At 43.5% G+C, this 20,146-nt stretch overlaps 1 protein-coding gene across 7 annotated transcripts in view; it reads right to left on the reverse strand.

Annotated features, from left to right (window-relative positions):
- The window catches only part of LOC138759110 (caskin-2-like), a 314,437-nt gene that overhangs the window by 168,155 nt on the left and 126,136 nt on the right, over positions 1-20,146 (reverse strand). For all 7 annotated transcript variants that reach the window (XM_069929034.1, XM_069929039.1, XM_069929036.1 and 4 more), the window contains one exon: positions 15,061-15,112. In XM_069929034.1, coding sequence (XP_069785135.1) covers positions 15,061-15,112 — 52 coding nt within the window. The remainder of the gene's footprint in view (positions 1-15,060; positions 15,113-20,146) is intronic.

Genomic DNA, 20,146 nt, shown 5'->3' on the forward strand with positions numbered 1-20,146 from the left:
GGAAAAGGTCCAGGAGCCTGAAGACGAGCACTCAGTGGCACAAGGACAGCTTCTTCCCCTCCGCCATCAGATTCCTGGATGATCAATGAACCACAGACATAGCCTGACTTGGACTTTTTCTTGTATTTTTTTAATGTATTTTGTCAATGTGGTTACACTGAGATGTGCCACAAAACAACAAATTACATAGAATGATATCATGTTTATCATGTAAAATTCTGATCATGAAACACTCAACCACACAGCTGCTGAAGTAGCAGCTCACAGTAGGGCTATCTTGCTCATCATGTCTGTCTAAGCTCTTAATATAATGTGTAAATTTTAATTTCCCATTTTTCTCCAATTTAAAAGCTGGAACCTTGCACCATTTCCACTTGAATACCCACCACACACTACACCAAGTTGACTGAAAGCACCTCTTGCCCTCTCCACCAACCATCCATCCCTTGTGGCAGAAAGGATTTGTAATGTGAATATTTGCTGATCAGAGGGAGTGAATGATGGACTTTCCAAATTAGTGATGGACATGTATTCCTTCTGGGTACTCTTCATCAGACACCATCAACCTCGACCTCTCCCGCGAGTCTCTCCTCTCCATCCCTCCAGCTCCCCTCTACCTTCGTTCTCCTATCAGACAGCTACCCTTCCCTCATCACCTCAGCAGTTTTCTCTTCTATCCTGAGTGAAGCACAAAAGTCTGCAGCCGCTAGAGAAACTCAGCAAAGATACTGCAAAGATAAACATATATACCCAACATTTCAGGTTTGGGCCCTTCATCGAAACATGAGCCAATTGTAGCTCGGTGCCTAAATGAAATGGTGGGGGAGAGGGGCAGCGGGGAGCAGCAACGTCCCAGTATCAGAAAGTAGATAAGGGAATGAGCCCACAAGAGAAAACAGGGGAGGGGGGACAGCTCTGTGAAAGGAGGGGACAGAGGTGGAGTATTGGAGGAAAGGGAGCAGGGAGAATGGGAAATAGGCTGGCAGAAACCAGAGAAATTGATGTTAATACCTATCTATTTGGGCAGTGCCCAGACAGAATGTTAGGTGCTGCTCCTCCATTTTACAAGTGGCCGCGGTTGGACACTACAATAGACCAGGGAGTGGGATGCAGAATTGAAATGGTTGGCTACTGGGAGATCCAAGTCCTTGATGCAGAGAGAGCGAACGTGCTCAGTGACACAATCTTCCAGTCTGCATCCAGCCTCTGCCATGAAGAGGAGGCCTCAATTGGAGCACCCAGAAGAGGTCCCAAAAGATGACCCCTGCAGATTCATAAGTAAAGTGTTGCTTCACTTGGAAGGACTCTTTGGGGCTCCAAATTGTGGTGAGAGAGGACGTGTGGGGGCAAGTGGAGCATCTCCTGCGGTCACAGAGGAAGGTGCCAAGGAAACTGAAGTGGGCGATTTAGAAAATCGAGGTGAACCAGAATGTAGAAAACATGGCTTCATGAAAAGGAAATGGTATTAAAAAAATTTATTATATTCCAGTCGAGAGGTAATTGGAGGAGGGGCAAGTGACTGGTGTTGGTGAGTACAAGTTTTTCAGAAAGCTTAAAAAGGGCGCGGAGGGCAAAGAGTTAAGCTGAGTGTTGATTTGTGTGACTGAGTAATTGGGTAATTGAGTGAAATGGCAGGGACCAATAGCTAAAGGAGTGGCTATTGAATGAGTGCCATAGGGAAGGAGTGGGGCTTGAGGCTTTGGCAAGCAGAGGGTGAGAAAGAGTTAGCTTGCTTGCTGCAAGAAAGGTAAGGCCAGGTGAGGTAGTTTAAATCCTTTAATTAAATTTAGATAATGGAGTCAGCAAAAGCAGTGGGTTGCTCTGGTTGCAGGAGGTGGGAAATCTGGGCAGCGTACTTGTCCCAAGCGACTACACCTGCAGAAAGTGCATTCAGCTGTAGTTCCTCACAACCCAAGTTAGGAAACAGGAGCTGGATTGGATGAACTGTGGATCTGGAGGGAGGCAGAGGTAATGGCAGACAGGAGTGTCAGGTAGGCAGCCACCCCTAAAATTTGGGAGGAAGGTAGTAGGAGAGGGAAGGGGAAGATGCACCCCTGTGGTCCTTCCCATCAACAACAAGTATACTGTTTTGGATACTGTTGGTGGAGATGACCTACCAGGGACAGTGAGATAGACATGTCTCTGTCGCAGAGCCTGGCCCCTCGCTCAGAAGCAAAGGGGGGAAAAGAGGAGAATGAAGGTGACTGGGGACAAGTGGATAGGGGATTCTTGAATGAGATCAAGACTATTACCTCCCAGCTGCCAGGGTCAGGGAGGTCTCTGATTGAGTTCATAGCATTCTGGAGGGGAGAGTGATCAGCCAGATGTCGTGGTCCATGTGGGGACATAGATAGAAGTGGGGATGAGGTCCTGAATATATAGAGTTAGGGAAGAAGCTAAAAAGCAGGACCTCAAGGGTTGTCACCTCAGGATTGCTGCCCGTTCCACGCGCCAGAGAGGGTAGGAACAGGAAGATGTGGTGGATGAATACGTGGCTAAAGAGTTGGGGCAGAGGTTCAGTTTTGTGGATCATTGGGATCTCTTCTGGGGAAGGTCTGATCTCTACAAAAAGGATAGGCTGCATGAACTGGAGAGGACAAATATCCTGGCAGTCAGGTTTGCTAGAGCTATTGGGGAGGGTTTAAACTAGTTTGGCAGTGGAGAGGGAATCAGAATGTTAGTGGGAGTTTGGGGTAGAAGGAAACCAGGGTGTTAGGGATGAGAAAGAGGAAATTAGAAAAAAGTCAAAAATAATGTGCAGCAAAGAAGGACAGGCAGGTGAAAAGACGGGGTAATTTGCTGTACAATTGAATGACAGCAACATCAGTACCAGATACTGGTCTTGGGGTCCTGTACTTAAATGCACAGAGCATGAGGAATAAAGGAGATGAGCTTGATGTACAGCTACAGGCTGAAAAATATGACATTGTGGCCATTACCAAGACATGGCTTAATGGATATGATTGGGAGCTGAACGTCCAAGGGTGCACATTGTATAGGAAAGATAGGGAGGTAGGTAGAGGGGATGGTGAGACCCTCACAGTAAACAATGATGTTAAATCATTACAAAGAAAGGTCATAGGGTCAGGTGATTGAATTCTTATGGATTGAGTTAAGAAATGGCAAGGGTAAAAGTTATATTCAGGCCCCAAAACAGCAGCCGGGATGTGAATTATGATTTTTTAACATGAAAGGGGATTAGGAATGTCAGGAAGGTTCTGGATCTCAGGAGAGAGAATTTGTAGAATGTCTATAGGATGACTTTTTGGAGCAGCTTGTCGATACATCCACGAGGGGATCGGTGGTTTTGGATTGGGTGATGTGTAATGAACCAGAGGTGATTAGGGAATTAAAGGTAATTGGACCTTTAGGAAGTAGTGATCATAACATGATAGAGTTCAGTTTCAAATTTGAAAAGGAAAAGCTGATATCAGGTATGTCAATATTTCAGTGCAACCAAGGGAATTACAGTGGGATGAGAGAGGAACTGACCCAAAATGATTGGAAATGTAAGGTTGATGGGGTGGACAGCAAAGCAGAATTGGATGATATTTCAAGAAGAAATAAAGAGAGCATTCCAAGAGAAAGGAAAATTATAACTGGAAAAATGGCACAAATGTGGCCAACAAGAGAGGTTAAGGCTAAAATAAAAGCAAAAGGGAGGGTGGACAAGGAAGCAAAACTTAGTAGAAAAACAGAGGACTTGGAAACTTTTAAAAACTTACAGAAAGAGACAAATAAAACAACTAGGAAAGAAAAGATGAATTATGAAAGGAAGTTGGCAAATAACAAACAAAAGGGTACTAAAAGTTTGTTTAAATATATGAAGAGTAAAAGAGAGGCCCAATTGAAAATGATGCTGGAGAAATTATAACGGGCAGAAATGGCAGAGGAACTGAATCAGAATTTTGTCAGTCTTCACTGAGGAAGACAATAGCAATATAGTCGGTGATCTCAGGGAATAAATTAAGCACCGTCGGGATTACTAGAGAGATAGTGCTTAGTTAACTGAATGATCTAAGTCTCCCAGACCAGATGAGGTTCACCCACGGGTTCTGAAGGAGGTGGCTTTGGAGATTGTGGAGACATTGGAAATGATTTTCCAGAAATCAATAGATTCTGTTATGTTTCCGGAGAATTGGAAGGTCACAAATGTAGTTTAAGAAAGGAAGGAGGCAGAAAAAAAGGAAATTATAGGTTTATTAGTCTGATGTTGGTAGTTGGAAAGTTATTGGAGTCGATCTACAAGGACAAGTTTATGAAATACCTCGAGGTGCTTGACATGATAGGTCCAAGTAGGATGGACAAGGGAGAGGCTGTGGATGTTGTGGATTTGGATTTTCAAAAGGCCTTCAATAAGGTGACACATAAGAGGCTGCTTAATAAGATGAGAGCCCATGGAATTATAGGAAAGATATTAGACTGGGTAGAAAGCAAAGGGTGGGGATAAAGGGATCCTGTTCTGGTTGGATGCTGGTTACTACTGGTGTTCCACAGGGGTCAGTGTTGGGCCGCTTCTTTTTGCAATGTATAACCTCCTTTGAAGAAGACCGCAGAGCCCACCTCACTGACAAAAGACAAAGGAGGAAAAACCCAACACCCAACCCCAACCAACCAATTTTCCCCTGCAACCGCTGCAACCGTGTCTGCCTGTCCCGCATCGGACTTATCAGCCACAATCGAGCCTGCAGCTGACGTGGACTTTTACCCCCTCCATAAATCTTCGTCCGCGAAGCCAAGCCAAAGAAAGAAAGAAAATTGATAATTTAGATTATGGATTAAATGGTTTTGTGGTGAAGTTTCCAGATGAACCAAGATAGGTGGTGGAGTAGGAAATGTTGAAGAAACCGAAAGGTTGCAGAGAGACTTGGACAGTTTAGGAGAGAGGGGAAAGAAATGGCCGATGAGATCCAATGTTGAGAAACCTATGGTTGGACATTTTGGAAGAGGAAATAAACAGGCAGAATATTAATTGGATGGGGAGAAAATTCAAAATTCGGAAATACAAAGGGGATCCTTGTGCAGGATAATTTAAAGGTTATAATTGAGTAGCAAGGGGTGGTTCAGGGCTTGGATAGTTGTTGGAAAGAAGCTGCTCTTGAACCTACAGATGCTGGTTTGCAGGGAGCAGTGAGACCTGGGTGATGGGAGTCCTTTTTGATGTTAGCTGCCTTTAGAAATTTGAATCAACACTTCCAGCTCTTCTGCCAACAAAGGTGGTGTTGTCAACAAAAGTTTAGCCAAGTTCAGTTCCAACTCAGTCTACAGGTGTGTGAGAAAAGTTGATCATAAATTTGACTGCGGTGCCCTTCGATTATTCATCTAAGCTATGAATATACTGTAGATTGGAAGTTCTAAAGACCCCAGCACTGATCTGTGGAATATTTAGTTAAAGCTCAACAAAATCCATTTGTTACAATTTCCAAATGGAACACCATTTTCCAACCTCTATTTTTACTTCCATCCAGATTTCAATTCCATGGCACTTTTGGAACATTTTTTGAAGCTTCAGCACATACTTCAAATGTCTATTTAGAATCTAAATTCATGACCTATCACATGATTTCAAGATAAAGGAACAGAAGTAGGCCGTTCAGCCCATCGAATCTTCTCTGCAACTCCACCCTGAGCTAACTGTTCTCACATCTATTCCAAATTCTGACTGTTACCCCACATCCTCTAGCAGCTCACTATTTGGATTACTGTGCATTTATCATCTGGCATCTTAATTGTCTCTTTTAATTTAAATCAATTAGTTTACTTTGATAGCTTATCAGTACCTGTTTGGAGTAAGATTACGCTACAATGTGTATGACAAAAAACTCATTCTCATTATCAATAGAAAGATGGATCGGAAGGCAAAATGTCAGGGAAGTGATACAGAGAGGTGAAGTGAGGAACAAATACTAGTACTTGACAGAAGAAGAAGTGGCCAGCATGAGAGCACAGTTCATTCAGGCTGCAGAAACAAACTGTCTTGTTGGTGCAAAATTTCACCAGGGTTATGATGGGTCTCTCAGTGTGTTAGCTGCCTTTCTAACATGGTGGGTGACAGAGACAAACTTGGATTATTACATTGTACAGTCTTACTCTCCGAAGTTTGGATGAGTCTGATCAGCAAATTTTCACAAGGTTGATTCCTAGATGAAATTCCTGTCTAATTAAGAGTGATTCTGCAGGTTGAGTCTGTGCTGCTCGTCATCTGCGATTTGCAATTTCTGCTCAGGATAATTTCAATTTCTACTTAGTGCTTAGAATTCTTTGTTGACCGAAAGTATTGGAAGTTTCAATTGTAATCAACATAAATGTGAATCTACAATGGAGCAAGATTTGTCACTGTGTGAGAGGGCAGGGAGGATAGAGGCTGCTTTCTTATGAGCACCTCTTGTAGATGTCCTCGATGGAGTGAAGTCTGGTGCCTGTGATGTTGCAGCCCGAATTAACAATCCTTTGGAGTTTCGTCTTGTCCTGAGAGTTGACGTCTCCGTACCAGGCAGTGGCGCAACAACCCTGAAACTGTCAGCAAATCCATAGCGTGGTTAAAATGGTGGGACGCTGCAGGAACTCAGTGAGTCAAAGAGGATCCATGGATAGAAATAGTACATCAATATTGTGAGTTAGGATCTGTTATTGAGATGAAAAGTAAGTAGGGATGGTATGAATGGGGAAGGAAGATGGGAGGCACCAAGGGGTGATGGGTTATCGTACAGTGAAACCAATAAATTTGGTGGAGTGCGGGGGGGAAGGAATGTCAGATGGGATTAGGTAAAGAAAAATGGAAACAATGCGAAGGGCTATCTAAAATTCAAAAAAACTGGCATGGTTTCTGGCTGCCCAGGAGGATTATGGTGTGCTGTTCTTCCACAACATAGAGCATCACAATACAGGCCCTAGGTGCTCACCCGCAGATCCTCTATTACCCACACATCTGCCCTGGCTCCCTCCACCCCCACACACAAGGACAGATTTCCTTGGCCCACCAGCCTCCACATTCAACGTATCCTCCTTTGCCATTTCCATTACCTACTTCATGATCCCACCATTGGGCACCTATTCCCCTTTCCTTCTTCCACAGGGACCACTCCCTCCGTGGCTCCCTTGTCCACTCCTCCATCCCCACCAATTGTCCCCTGTGACCACAGGAGGTGCTCCACTTGTGCCCATACCTCCTCCCTCACCACCATTCGAGGCCCCAAACAGTCCTTTCAAGTGAAGCAACACTTCACTTGTGAATCGGCAGGGGTCATCGACTGCATCCGGTGCTCCCGTTGTGGTCTCATCTACGTTGGAGAGACTGGACGCAGAATGGGGGAAACACTTTGAGCGCCTCGGCTCGGTCTGCCAAAATAGTGTGGATCTCCCAGTTCCTATTCCTTGCTAACAAGTCTGTCAATGGTCTCATGCATTGCCAGACTGAGGCCACCTGTCAATTGGAGGAACAACACCTCATCTTCTGACTGGGGACCCTCCAACCAGATGGCATTAATATCGTCTTTTCTGGCTTTCCTTAAACCCCACCCCCCACCTCCCCACCCACCCACCCCCCACCTTCCCCTAGCTGTTTCTCCTTTCCCTGTCTCCTTTTACACAAACATGATATAAATTTACACCTCATCCCTTATCATATCCAATTAACATCTTTTGGTGGACTGGACTCCATTGTTTGAATTCTGAGACTTTCTGAGATTTCCTACTTCTGTCTTATTCTGCTTATTCCTTGAAGAAGGGCTCAGGCCTGAAATGTCGGCAATATATCTTAAGACCATTTCAGACAGCCCAAAAGATGGGATGTAATGGTGGAGAACCTCTGACAAAACGCATAATGACCTACCTCTCTGAATGTGCGGTGGTGGTTTCTGAGCCGCATAATCGAACCCCTTCTCTGAAAGGAATAATCTCAGCAGCGCAGCCTTCCACCGATCGATCTGAATTGGCAGCTGCGCTAGGCGGCTGTTTGGGGGCAGGCCGATGATGCCGTCAGCTCACAACCCATCTCCTCAGTCACCCCTCTCCCTCCAAGTCAGGGGTGGTGGGAGCAGTCGAGGCAGAGCAATGGCTATCTTCCCTACTGATAATCCCCCACCTTAGCTGGAACTGTTCTGGGAGCCATAGAGTGGTTTCAGTTGCGTGGGGGATTATGGGTAGGGAAGACGGCCATTGCTCTGTGGCGTATTGATGATGGGCGTTGCTACAGCACCAGTTGGCCCACCTCCACGGGGATCTGGAGGGTGCTACAAGGCATCTCTCCCTTGAATGACAAACTGGGCAGCCTTTTTGGGCTGCAGTCTGAATGGTAAGTTCCAGATTTTCGATCCGCCCCATAGCCAGTCTCCAGGTAGCGGCCCGATCTGAAATGGCCTATTGTTTCCAATGGTCGCTGAAAATACCGGCTGAGTTCCTGCAGCATTTCGGTGAGTTTTCTCTTCCTGCTAAGTTGTGCTTCTCCCTCTGCCCCTTCCTCTTTCCACTCTCCCCTATTGTTTTGGCACATATGTTGATGAAGGCCTCAAGCCCAAAACGTTGGTTATGATCTTTATCTTTGACCTGCTGACTTTCTCCAGCATTGTGTTTTTACTTCAACCACGTTGCCTGCGGACTTTCATGTTTGACCCGAAACATTGGTTACCCTTTACGGATGCTGCATGACCTGCTGAGATTTTCCAGCACATTTACATATTGCACTTGGGCCTGCTCCACAATGTCTACGCTGGACTTATGTACTGGGTCTCCAGTTACTGACTAGACAACAACGGAAATACCTTTTCACCAAGTTCAAGTACATTGTCAACTGCACGGTGGTACAGTGAGGTTTAGCCAGTCAACCCCTGCACAGTACACTTGTCAAAAACAGTAGCGAGTGCAGAATGACAGAGAGAGATCAGTTACAACTGAGTAAAAGCAGCACAACTTTGCTAGCATGAGGTATATTCAGGAGCTTAATAGCCGTGAGAAAGAAACCTGTGCTTGTATCCAATGGTGTACATTGTTTCACTCATGAATCTTCTTCCTGATTGGAGGAGGGAGGTAGCCAGGGTGGGGGCAGTCGAATTGGACACCACTTGTTATTACAATCTTGTCAGTGCCCTGGACGAGGCCATCGCTAAGAGGGTCGGCGACTTCCTATGGTATCCACCAGGTACTATCAAGTATGACGCTTTAAAACCACTTTTATTACGTGCATATGGCAGGCCCCGTAGGGAATGGGCAGACAAACTATTACATTTCGATGGGTTGGGAGACCGCGTCCCTTCGGAACTAATGGCAGCTGGTGATAGTTCCAATCTGCTGTTCAAGCAGCTCGTTTTAGAACAAATGCCAAAATGCCAAAACCTCTTGTTATCCAAGTGTTCATTTGAAGACCCAAGGACTGTAATGGCGGAGATTTCTATGGCTGGCTAAAAAGCACAGCAAGGAAAGACAAGTCTGCACAGTCAACCCCTCCGATATTGTCACACTCGAGTGCTCAGCACATCACTCCCTACAGCAGGCAACGCCCCAAGACAAGCAAGCAGCCTGTGAACATCTCGTCTTGGTGTTATTACCAATTGGGGAATAAATGCCCACAAGTGCCTTCCACCCTGCCCATTTACTAGAAACGCCCAGGCCAACAGCCAGAAAGGGCTGCGGCGGTTGGCAAGAAACCTGCAAGCCTACTGTATGTATGGGACCAGTTGTCCCAGCAAAAATTTCTGGTGGACAAGGGGTTCGACGTTAGTGCATTTTTACCCACCGGTTTTGACACACACCATCCTACCCCAGACCTGCAACTTCGAGCAGTTAACAGTTCCAACATTCTGACTTTTGGCACCAGGAAGATGAATGTCAAGTTCGAGAATCATCTCTATATTTGGCCATTTATTATAAGAGCAGTGTTCCGACCTTTGCTTGATGCAGATTTTCTTCAGGCTAATTCATTCCTCATCGACTTAAAAGGGCATCGGATAATAGATGGAACTACTTCTCAGACCATTCCTTTGGCAGACGCCTTTACCCCCTGCTCTGCACCTTCAAACATTAGGTAAAGCTGTTGATGAATTCTCCAAGCTGTTGGAAGATTTCTCTGAGATTACTACTCTACAATTTTCTGCCTCCATTGTAAAGCACAGTGTTACTCACCGCAATTGTACTAAGGGCCCTCCTATCCATGCTAAAGCGTGCCACTTTCCTCCAGAGGAACTGCCCTGAGCTAAGGAAGGGTTTGTCAAGATGGAGGAACGAGACATAATTCGTAGGTCCGACAGTCCCTGGGCATCTCCATTACATAATGGCCCCAAAACACAATGGAGGTTGGCGACCTTGCAGAGATTACAGGCGGCTTAACAACGCCATCATCCCAGATCATTATCCAATACCTTGTATTCAGTTCTCGGCTAATTTGCATGGAGCGAAGATCTTCTCCACAATAGACGGTGAGTGACCATCAACAAGTACCAGTAGAGCCAGAAGACATTCTAAAAACAGCAACAATTACCCCGTTTGGGTTGTTCAATTTTTACGAATCCCATTCAGATTAAAGAATGCCACTCAATCATTTCAACGGGTGATGGATGCTTTAGACTGTGGTATGACCAATGTCTTCATTAACCTCGATGACATTTTAGTGGCCAGTGGGACTAAGGAAAAACAGTTGGAACGTCTTCAAAAGTTTGACTGACCATTAATTTGAATAAATGCGTTTTTGGACAAGAAACCACTGATTTCATTGGGCATAGGATTACTCACTGCTACCCAAAGTTGAGGCCTTTACCAAGTATTCAAGACCTGCTACACTTAAAACCCTGCAGGAAGTCTTGGGAATGGTTTCTTCCGGGAGCAGCTCATATCGTGAAGCCTCTTTTCGATTTACTGTCCAGAAATGCCAGAACCATCCATTGGACTGAAGAGGGAAGCAAAACCTTCTCGAAGATGAAAAATTTGCTGACTCATGCCAGTACGCTCATCTACCCAGTTTTAAATGCTGCCACCACCCTTTCTACTGACACTTCCAGTCTGGTCGTAGGAGGTGCACTTCATCAATACGTCAACGGACAATGGAAACCATTAGCATTTTACAGCCGTCATCTTCGTGAAGCAGAGAAGAAATACAGTGCTTTTGATAAGGAACTTTTGGCCATTTACTTGTCTATTCGACACTTCCATTATTTTTTTGGAGGGCGGAGGTTTTACTGTGTACACCAACCACCAGCCCATAACATTTGCATTTTCCAAGGTCGCAGACCCCTGGTCGGCTCAACAACGGCAATTATCATTCATTTCAGAATTTGCCACAAAAATACTACATATTTTCGGAAAAGACAATGTAGTAGCTGATGGACTTTCCTGCTCTGCTCCACTCGAGGTTTCTTCTGTAGATCAAGATATTGACTACACAGCTTTGGCCGCAGCCCTCGAACTGACCATGAGACGAATGCTTATTGGACTACAATCACTAACCTGCAAATGAAAGATGTCTAGTTTGGAATTAATAGTAAACTACTCCTCTGTGATATATCAACAGGACACCCACGCCCAGTAGTTCTGCCATCAAGGAAATGTTGAGTATTCGACTCTGCATGGTCTCGCACATCCATCGATTAGATCGACTGTTTGTATGGTTTCCGAGAGGTTCACGTGGGAGTCTTAAAAAAGATGTTACACAAATGGCGAGGACCTGCATTGCCTGCTAAAAAGCAAAAGTTCAGCCATACTAAGGCACCACTGCAGTCCTTCCCGGCAGTTACTTGCCGTTTTGCTCATGTCAATGTAGATATCATCTTGTTACAGTAATAGGTTTACGCAGTGGCCCAAGGCTGTGCCTATGATAGATTGTAGTAGCATCTACACTTGTTCTTGGTCGTTCCTCAGTCCCTGGGTGTCTCGTTTTGGTTTACTGGTGCATGTTACTTCAGATAGAGGTCCACGATTTACTTCCACACTGTGGACAGCCTTGTCTCACTTGCTCAGTAAAACAATTTATCATACGATTGCCTATCATCCCCAGGCCAATGGAACGGTAGAAGGATTTCATTGACATCTCAAGTCAGCTTTGATGGCTCAGTTAGAGGGCCTGAACTGGGCTGATGGGCTGAACATAGGCTCTATGTCAAAACCCTCTTCCTTTTCTTCAGTTCTGAGTGGCCATTCCAACTCCAGTGATGATCCTAAGGAAGTGTTGAGCAGTCTAAGGGAGACCGTAGGAACATTGACCCCTATATCACCATCGTTATAAGGAGAACATTCTTCTTTTGCTCCTGAAGGCCTCAAAAACTGCAAATATGTCTTCGTCCGAAGGGGAACACTTGGTCAACCTTTGCAGATGGCCTATGAAGAACCTTGCAGGATACTCAGACAAACTAGGCAGACCTGTATTTTGGACATTGGAGGGAAGCCCCAGTCTTTCACTATTAACAGTGGACAAGTCTTCCCCACTGCAGCAAACCTCTGTTGCAGAGGTCGACAACCTAAAAGACAAACCTTTCTGCTGGTTCTGGGGGGGGGGGGGGTGGAGAGGCGGTGTAGCAGCGTTATGGCGGCACTACAACTCCCAGAAGGCATCGAACTAGCCACGTGACATCAGAAGTGAGATGACATCAGCGTGTGTCGAGTGCGTGATTCTTGCTTTTAAAAGGTTGTGCGAGGGATGAAGAGTAAATCTGTTTGATTCACTCTAGTAATGCCTTGTGTGGTTAGTTCATCACTTCCACTGCAATTCCAATGGCTACACAGAGGAGATTTACCAGAATGTTGCCATGATTAGAAATTAAGTCTTATGAGACAAGGCTAGCAGAGCTGGGACTTTACTCTTTGGAACGTAAAAATATGTGAGGAGACAACAAGATTATGAGAGGCATAGCCAGCACCTGTTTCCCAAGATGGGAATAGCAAACACTAGAAGGCGTATACTCTGGTAACAATTACTTTTTATTACTTTCAGTGATATACTTGCATTATGTAACCATAAATCAATGATTATTTACTCTATATTCATTATTCAATTAATTCAGTTATTCACTTTTACTATTAAACAATTCTAATCAAAGCAAGGACATGAGATATGGGTTGCAAGAGACGATGAATCAAGTGGTAAGAATACAGAATCTGAAGGATGGGGAAAAGTTAATGGTGGCGGAATAACATGGAGGATGTGCTTTGAAGTATGATTAGAAAAGGAATGAGAAATAATGGTGGCAAACCAAGGATAGGCACGCTGCTACGGTTGATTGATTGAACAAGCAAGGTTAGAATTTAACATAAAAAGAGGGTGCATGCTGTGATCAGTGGGCAGTCAGTGACTGTGCTTTTTGATTGCCTCAGTTTTTGTTTGCAGATAAAGGCTTTAAACTTTTCTGAACAATTCTCCGTGTTTCCTGACTCATTTTTGGACATCAAAAAACCACATCAATACAAAGTGAAGGGAGGGAAGTTTAGGGGAGACATCAGGGGTAAGTTTTTTTTCCACAGAGTTGTGGGGGCCTGGAATGCCTTTCTAGGGATAATGATGGAGGCGGAAACATTAGGGGCATTTAAGAAACTCTTAGACAGGCACATGGATGGAAGAAAAATAGAGGGTTTTAGGGGAGGGAGGGTTTAGGTTTTTTTAAGTAAACTATGGGTTGGCACAACATCAACGGCTGAAGGGCCTGTATTGTGCTGTAGTGTTCTATGTTCTAGCCATTCTCACACATGCTTTACTAGTGACCCTAACATCTTGAAAGGCAAAGGATCATCACATGACAAAACATGAAGAGCATTAAAATCCTGCCCTTGCTACTGGCTGGCAACCTTCCACTAGATGGCAGTTTCTTCCACCAACACTCCCGAGTTGAGCTCTCGCAGAGGGTGGGCAGCTTGGCCAGGTCACTGGGCAGCTTGGCCAGGATACTGGGCAGTAGGCACTTCACCGAGAACTGGAAAGTGCTTGCCACTGTCTTCCAAACATTACTCTCAGCTCCTGAAATGCTGTGGTAATCTCAAAAAAAATTCACATCTGGTCAATCGGGGTTGGGGGGTAGGTGGGGGGGTTCATCCTATAGGCTCTATGTCAAAACCCTCTTCCTTTCTTCAGTTCTGAGTGGCCATCAACCGGAAATTGACCTCTGTTGGTAAGTGTAACACTGTAACAGCACCAGCGAACAGGATTTAAGATGTTGTTCTCTCTAAGGAATTTGTACATTCTCCCTGTGCCTGTGTGCTCCTGCTTCGTCTCACGTTCCTAAGACTTACAGAAAGTGTGGGTTAATTGGTCATATGGATGAGATTGGGCAGCATGTTAAACTGTTTCTCCCTCTATTCACACAACTGTTTCCACTATTTTATGTTTGTGTTTTTCAGATATTGAACCACTGTTGTTTATCTCCAGAAGTTCCAAGTTTAAGCCTTCTCAATCCAGCAATCCATTCCCATTCATCAGTGATCTGCGTCTTGTTTGTTTCATGATATAAAGTTTCATCTCTCTCCAGTTCCCTACTGATATCTAGTAACAAGAATGCACAAAATCTTGTGGGAGCTGGTTGCTTCAAAATTGACTTGGAAAGATATTGAACATCAAAATAAAACATATATGCCGCACATCAAAAACGAACAAAAAATGATGGAATTGCTCACCAGGTCAGGCAGTATATGGGGAAAGAGAAACTTCAGGCTCTGGGATTCCTTGTCAGAACTGGGGGAGTCTGTGGATAGATCTTTCCTCACTGAGAACAACTGAATGATGTTCCGAAATTTCAAAGCCCACTTAGGTCCTGATGTCGATCAACCATCATAGAATGAGCTTGAAGGGGTGCTCGTATCAATGATGTTCTATTTTTGAACATTGCTGTAAGGCAGGACCAGAACTATTTCACACCAAGACCCAGGCAAGCCTCTTGTTGTGACAGAACATCCAGATGCCACCACTGTATTCTCACACAGATGGGAATCAACAGTACACCAGCTTGTTGCTGGTAAGCAGACACTTGGAGAATGCTTTCCCCTCCTTAAGCAACTGGTATAGGTTGCTTTCAGAACATCCCTTGGGGTTACACTGATTTATGACCCTGAACATGTTAAAGTTCATCCATACAGGAGGCTGCTACTACTCACCCATCTGAATCCTGGTAATTAACATTCAGCCGCCTTGTGGAGCCCAGGAGCTCTGCAATTGAAGAAGGAAAAGTGGGTAAGACTGGAGAAAGTATTGGTATTACACCAGTTAAACGAGCAAATCTGTAGATGCTGGGGTTGAATGCAATGCACAAAGAGCTGGAGAAACTCCACAGGTCACGCAGCATCCGTTACTTCCTATTAATGCTGTGTGACCTGGTGAGTTTCTTCAGTATGTTTGTGTACTGTATTTAACTCTGTTACACAGTAGACTCTTTTAAATTGCAGCTCCTGGGTCACCCGCCCGGGACCCAGGTGCAGTTACTGGGGGCAAAGGTGCTGGAAGCACCTTTTAAATTGCAGGAGGATCTACCCATTAAATCGCCAACCCAGCGATTTTTAAGGGGGATCCCACCCCTACAATGACACAACATGTACTCACTGGAAGTATCGCCGGATGTTTGGATGCTGGCTGCCTGGTCACGCACTCAAGCATTGACGTCACCGGAATAAGCGAGTCGGCCATTTTCATTTTCAAATCGACTATGGACATGACCTAGGTAAGCTTAATTGGGTTCCCTGACCACCTCTGAAGTAGGTCAGGGACTCTGTTGGATTCCGACGGGGTTGACCGGGTCAGACCCTTTCTAACTGTGGCGCTAACTGGGCAAATTGCCCAGTTAACCTCATTTTACACAGCCATTTGAAAGGACCTACTGGGTCTGACAGAGCTTGAGATTTGGGCTGGTACTGCAATGCAATGCAGTCAGCCACTAGCATCTTGAATGGCAAAATCGAAACAAGGAACCAACTGGTGTGCTACAATGTTAATGAGATGGAGGGAACTGCTAAAGCGAAGCAAAGTAAAGCTTAATTAAATTGAGAAAGTTAATGGTTGAAGCGGAACAGAAAAGAAGGTGGCACAGCTAGTGCAGCGCTATTACAGCGACCTGGGTTCGAATCTACCACTGACTGTAGGGAGTATGTACATTTTGCCCGTGACCTGCATCGGGTGCTGCAGTTTCCTCCCATGTTCCAATAAAAAGCACAACGTTGTTAGATTAGCTGGATGTAATTGGGCGGCAGGGGTTTCGTGGGCTTGAAGAGCCCAGTTTTTCATGGACATGGTGGCCACAGTTTTCATGGGCTGGGCAGGCCTTCTACCATACTGTATTGTTTTAAAAAAAATATAAAGAGAGGGATGCAATGAGAAAGTGACTCAATAAGGAGCAGGAAAGAGTGTGAAAATACAAAAAGAACTACACCGGGTATAACCTCCAACTGCCCACAAAACCACATTGTAGTATCACAACCTGGATTTCTATTTCTGCATTTATAGATTTTACATGATTATGTTACAACACAAACAGGAGAGATTCCTCTCATAAAAGCTCCGGTCTAACAGTTTCACTGACAGAATAATTCCACTTACACTTAGATGGTCTATCAGAAATGAACCTTTGATGAATGACAACCAATTGACCCACTGATACTTCATCAAATTTCCAAAGGAAATCAATTTCACAGCATCACAGCCAGGCATTGTAAATTTAGAAGCAGGGAAGTTGTGTGATATTCCTATGAACATTGGGAATAGTTATGGACTCCATAGAATAGGACAGTTTAGAGCAGGGGTCCCCAATATTTTAAGACCATTGCCCCCTTCATAGAATCCTTGATCCGTCATGCCCCCAAGGCATAGAATCTTTGGGGTAGTGTCAATGCTGGACTGGGGGTGGTGGGGGGAGGGGGTGTAGTGGTGGTGTTGGACTCATATCTCCTTCTCTCTCCACCAGTCCTTCGCTCTCTACTTATTAAGAGGCCAAAGCCAAATACAACATGGTGGCAACCAAGGCCAGCTCTCACGAGAGGTTGGCCCACCCTGACATGGGCGCTATTTTCCATGACATGCCCCTGCTTTTGGCCACAAACATCCAATTGATTCCCTGGCATTTATCGACACCTTGGGTTGTCCCATTGATCCCCAGGGGACAATGTCGACCTCTTTCGAGACCCCTGATTTAGAGGGTCAGGGAAAGGTGAAAAATTTATAATCAGAGATGTCAGATTTTAAGAATCAGGAAAGAATGAACAGGCCTGGGTTCTTTTCTCTAAAATGAAGCATTTATACATCACAAATCAGAGTTGAGATGAGGTAAACAAGGAGTCTACCAATGCTGTAAAACTGGACATTTCTGTTCCTGAACTGAATTGGTTTATTGTCATGTGCACCGAGATATAGTGAAAAACGTTGTTTTGCATGTTATCCAGGAAAGTCAACTTATGTTAAATATTGCAAAAATAAACAAAATGCAAAATGTAATACAATGAAGTGCTGGAGAAACCCAGCAGGTCACACAGCATCAACAGGAAGCTGTTTCAGTCCTGAACCCCTTGTCAAGGTTCCTACGGATTTTGCTTCCTTTGACAGTGTGTGATAGTTACGAGCCCAGAGAACCCCAAAACCCAGCAGCAATAGATATTCACCAAGACAAAATGTTACTTAAACAAAAGTTGCTTTTAATTATCTTTAAACATGAAAACAGATTCACACTTTAACTTATCACTATTGACTTAAATAACCTAATCCCCTTCCGATTCTAAGCACACGTGTATGTAATGTGTGTGTAAGTTCAGAAAAGTTCTTTGGTTCACAGTCCAATCTCACTTCTCATTCCTCCAAGTTCACTGGCTGCAGGCAATTCTGAAACTGTGCACAGAATTTAACATTTATGAAGTTCACCAGGCTTTGGTGCTTGAAAGGTAAATGGTTACTGCTCAGGAAGATTCTTGTCGGTTTTCAGAGAGAGATTTGTTGTTCGCTGGACACAAACTGATCCCTTCTAATCAGCCACGTCAGTGTCCTGCCGATGAAACTTGCCCCATTAAGGTTTTCCAGATGATAACTTCTTTCTTTCAGATCACCACAGAGTTTCTTTCTGTTTCTCTCATTTCAAGTGAAACATTAGGCAGCCAGTCCTCTCTTGTGTGAACCACAGAGGTTTTCACCAGGCTGAACTAAGCACTCACAACCGTCTTCAAAATGGGGTTTTTCCATAAGCTTGCCAGCTTGTCCTGTTCCAGTCCCAGCTGCTGCTGGTGAACTGAATTCTCACTCTCTCTCTCTCTCTCTCTCTCTCTCTCTCTCTCAGAAAAAATCCTGTTTTACTCTCTCTCTGCTTATAAAACCACATAACCACCTTAGGACAGCAAGCAGCACTTAGACAGCCTGTGGTTCCGAATCTACTCCTCCGAGTTCTTTCATTTTTTGCTTTTCAAAACAACAATCCATTAGTGAAGTCCCTTGGGCACTCCCCAAAGTTTTTGTAAAAGTATTCAGAGCCAGACTGTCTGGCTTGAGCAGATCTTCAGTATTTTAAATGAGATCTGTTTTGAAGTGTTTGTATGTGACCTACATTAAAAAAAACCTGCCACACTTTATCTCCCAAAATCATATTTATATACAATATGAAACACAACATATTCTGTCACAGTGACCTACTGAGTTTTTCTTTTTTTTTTAAATTTTTTATTTTTCACACCATAAATCACATTAGCCATGATGTACACTTTTTCTTTTTCACACATATACAGTGACTTTTTCTCCCCCCCCCCCCCTCCTCCCAAGCCACCCCCCCACCCCCCCTCTCATCCATTTTAGGTATACAATCTAGGTTGCATTAAACCTGTCAGACAATGTTGTCATTCAACAAAAATACACCAGAAATTCTACTGAGTCCATTCTTTTCTTTCCTTCTCCTTCCATCAACTTAGGTAATGTTTGTCCCCGGTAGGTTTTCGCTATTGTATTTAATGTAAGGCTCCCATACTTGTTCGAATATTTCAATATTATTTCTTAAACTATATGTTATTTTTTTCTAATGGAATACATTTATTCATTTCTATATACCATTGTTGTATTTTCAAATTATCTTCCAATTTCCAGGTTGACATAATACATTTTTTTGCTACGGCTAGGGCTATCTTAACAAATCTTTTTTGTGCATCCTCCAAATCAATTCCAAATTCTTTGTTTTTTATGTTACTTAGGAGAAAGATCTCTGGATTCTTTGGTATATTGTTTTCTGTTATTTTATTTAATATCTGATTGAGATCATCCCAAAACTTTTCTACTCTCTCACATGTCCAGATTGCATGAATTGTTGTTCCCATTTCTTTTTTACATCGAAAACATCTATCAGATACTGTTGGGTCCCATTTATTTAACTTTTGCGGTGTAATGTATAGTCTGGTAACCAATTATATTGTATCATACGTAGCCTCGTATTTATTGTATTTCTCATCGTTCCAGAACATAATTTCTCCCATGTTTCCTTTTTTATCTTTATATTTAAATCTTGTTCCCATTTTTGTTTAGTTTTACCATTTGTTTCCTCATTCTCCTTTTCTTGCAGTTTAATATACATATTTTTTATAAATCTTTTGATTAACATTGTATCTGTAATCACATATTCAAGGTTACTTCCCTCTGGTAAACTCAAATTGCTTCCTAATTTATCTTTCAAGTAGTCTCTCATTTGTTCAAAGGATAAGAATCTACTTCCTGAAAAACAATTTTCTATTCTTTTAATCCCTTTTTTTCCCATTCTCTAAAGGAAAGGTTATCTATTGTAAAAGGGAGTAGCTTATTTTGCGTCAATATTAGTTTTGGTAATTAATAATTTGTTTTATTTCTTTCTACATGAATCTTCTTCCAAATATTGAGGAGATGATGTAATACTGGAGAAGTTCTATGTTGTACCAATTTTTCGTCCCATTTATATAATATGTGTTCAGGTATCTTTTCCCCTATTTTATCTAATTCTAATCTCGTCCAGTCTTATTTTTCCCTTGTTTGATAAAAATCTGATAGGTATCTTAATTGTGCGGCTCTATAATAATTTTTGAAGTTTGGCAATTGTAAGCCCCCTTGTTTATACCATTCTGATAATTTATCTAGTGCTATCCTCGGTTTCCCCCCTCTCCATAAAAATTTCCTTATTATTTTCTTTAACTCTTTGAAGAATTTTTCTGTCAGTTGTATTGGCAATGCCTGAAATAAGTATAATATCCTTGGAAAAATGTT

Source organism: Narcine bancroftii, chromosome 3 (genome assembly GCF_036971445.1).
Source record: "Narcine bancroftii isolate sNarBan1 chromosome 3, sNarBan1.hap1, whole genome shotgun sequence".
In the NCBI taxonomy this organism is placed as follows: Eukaryota; Metazoa; Chordata; class Chondrichthyes; order Torpediniformes; family Narcinidae; genus Narcine; species Narcine bancroftii.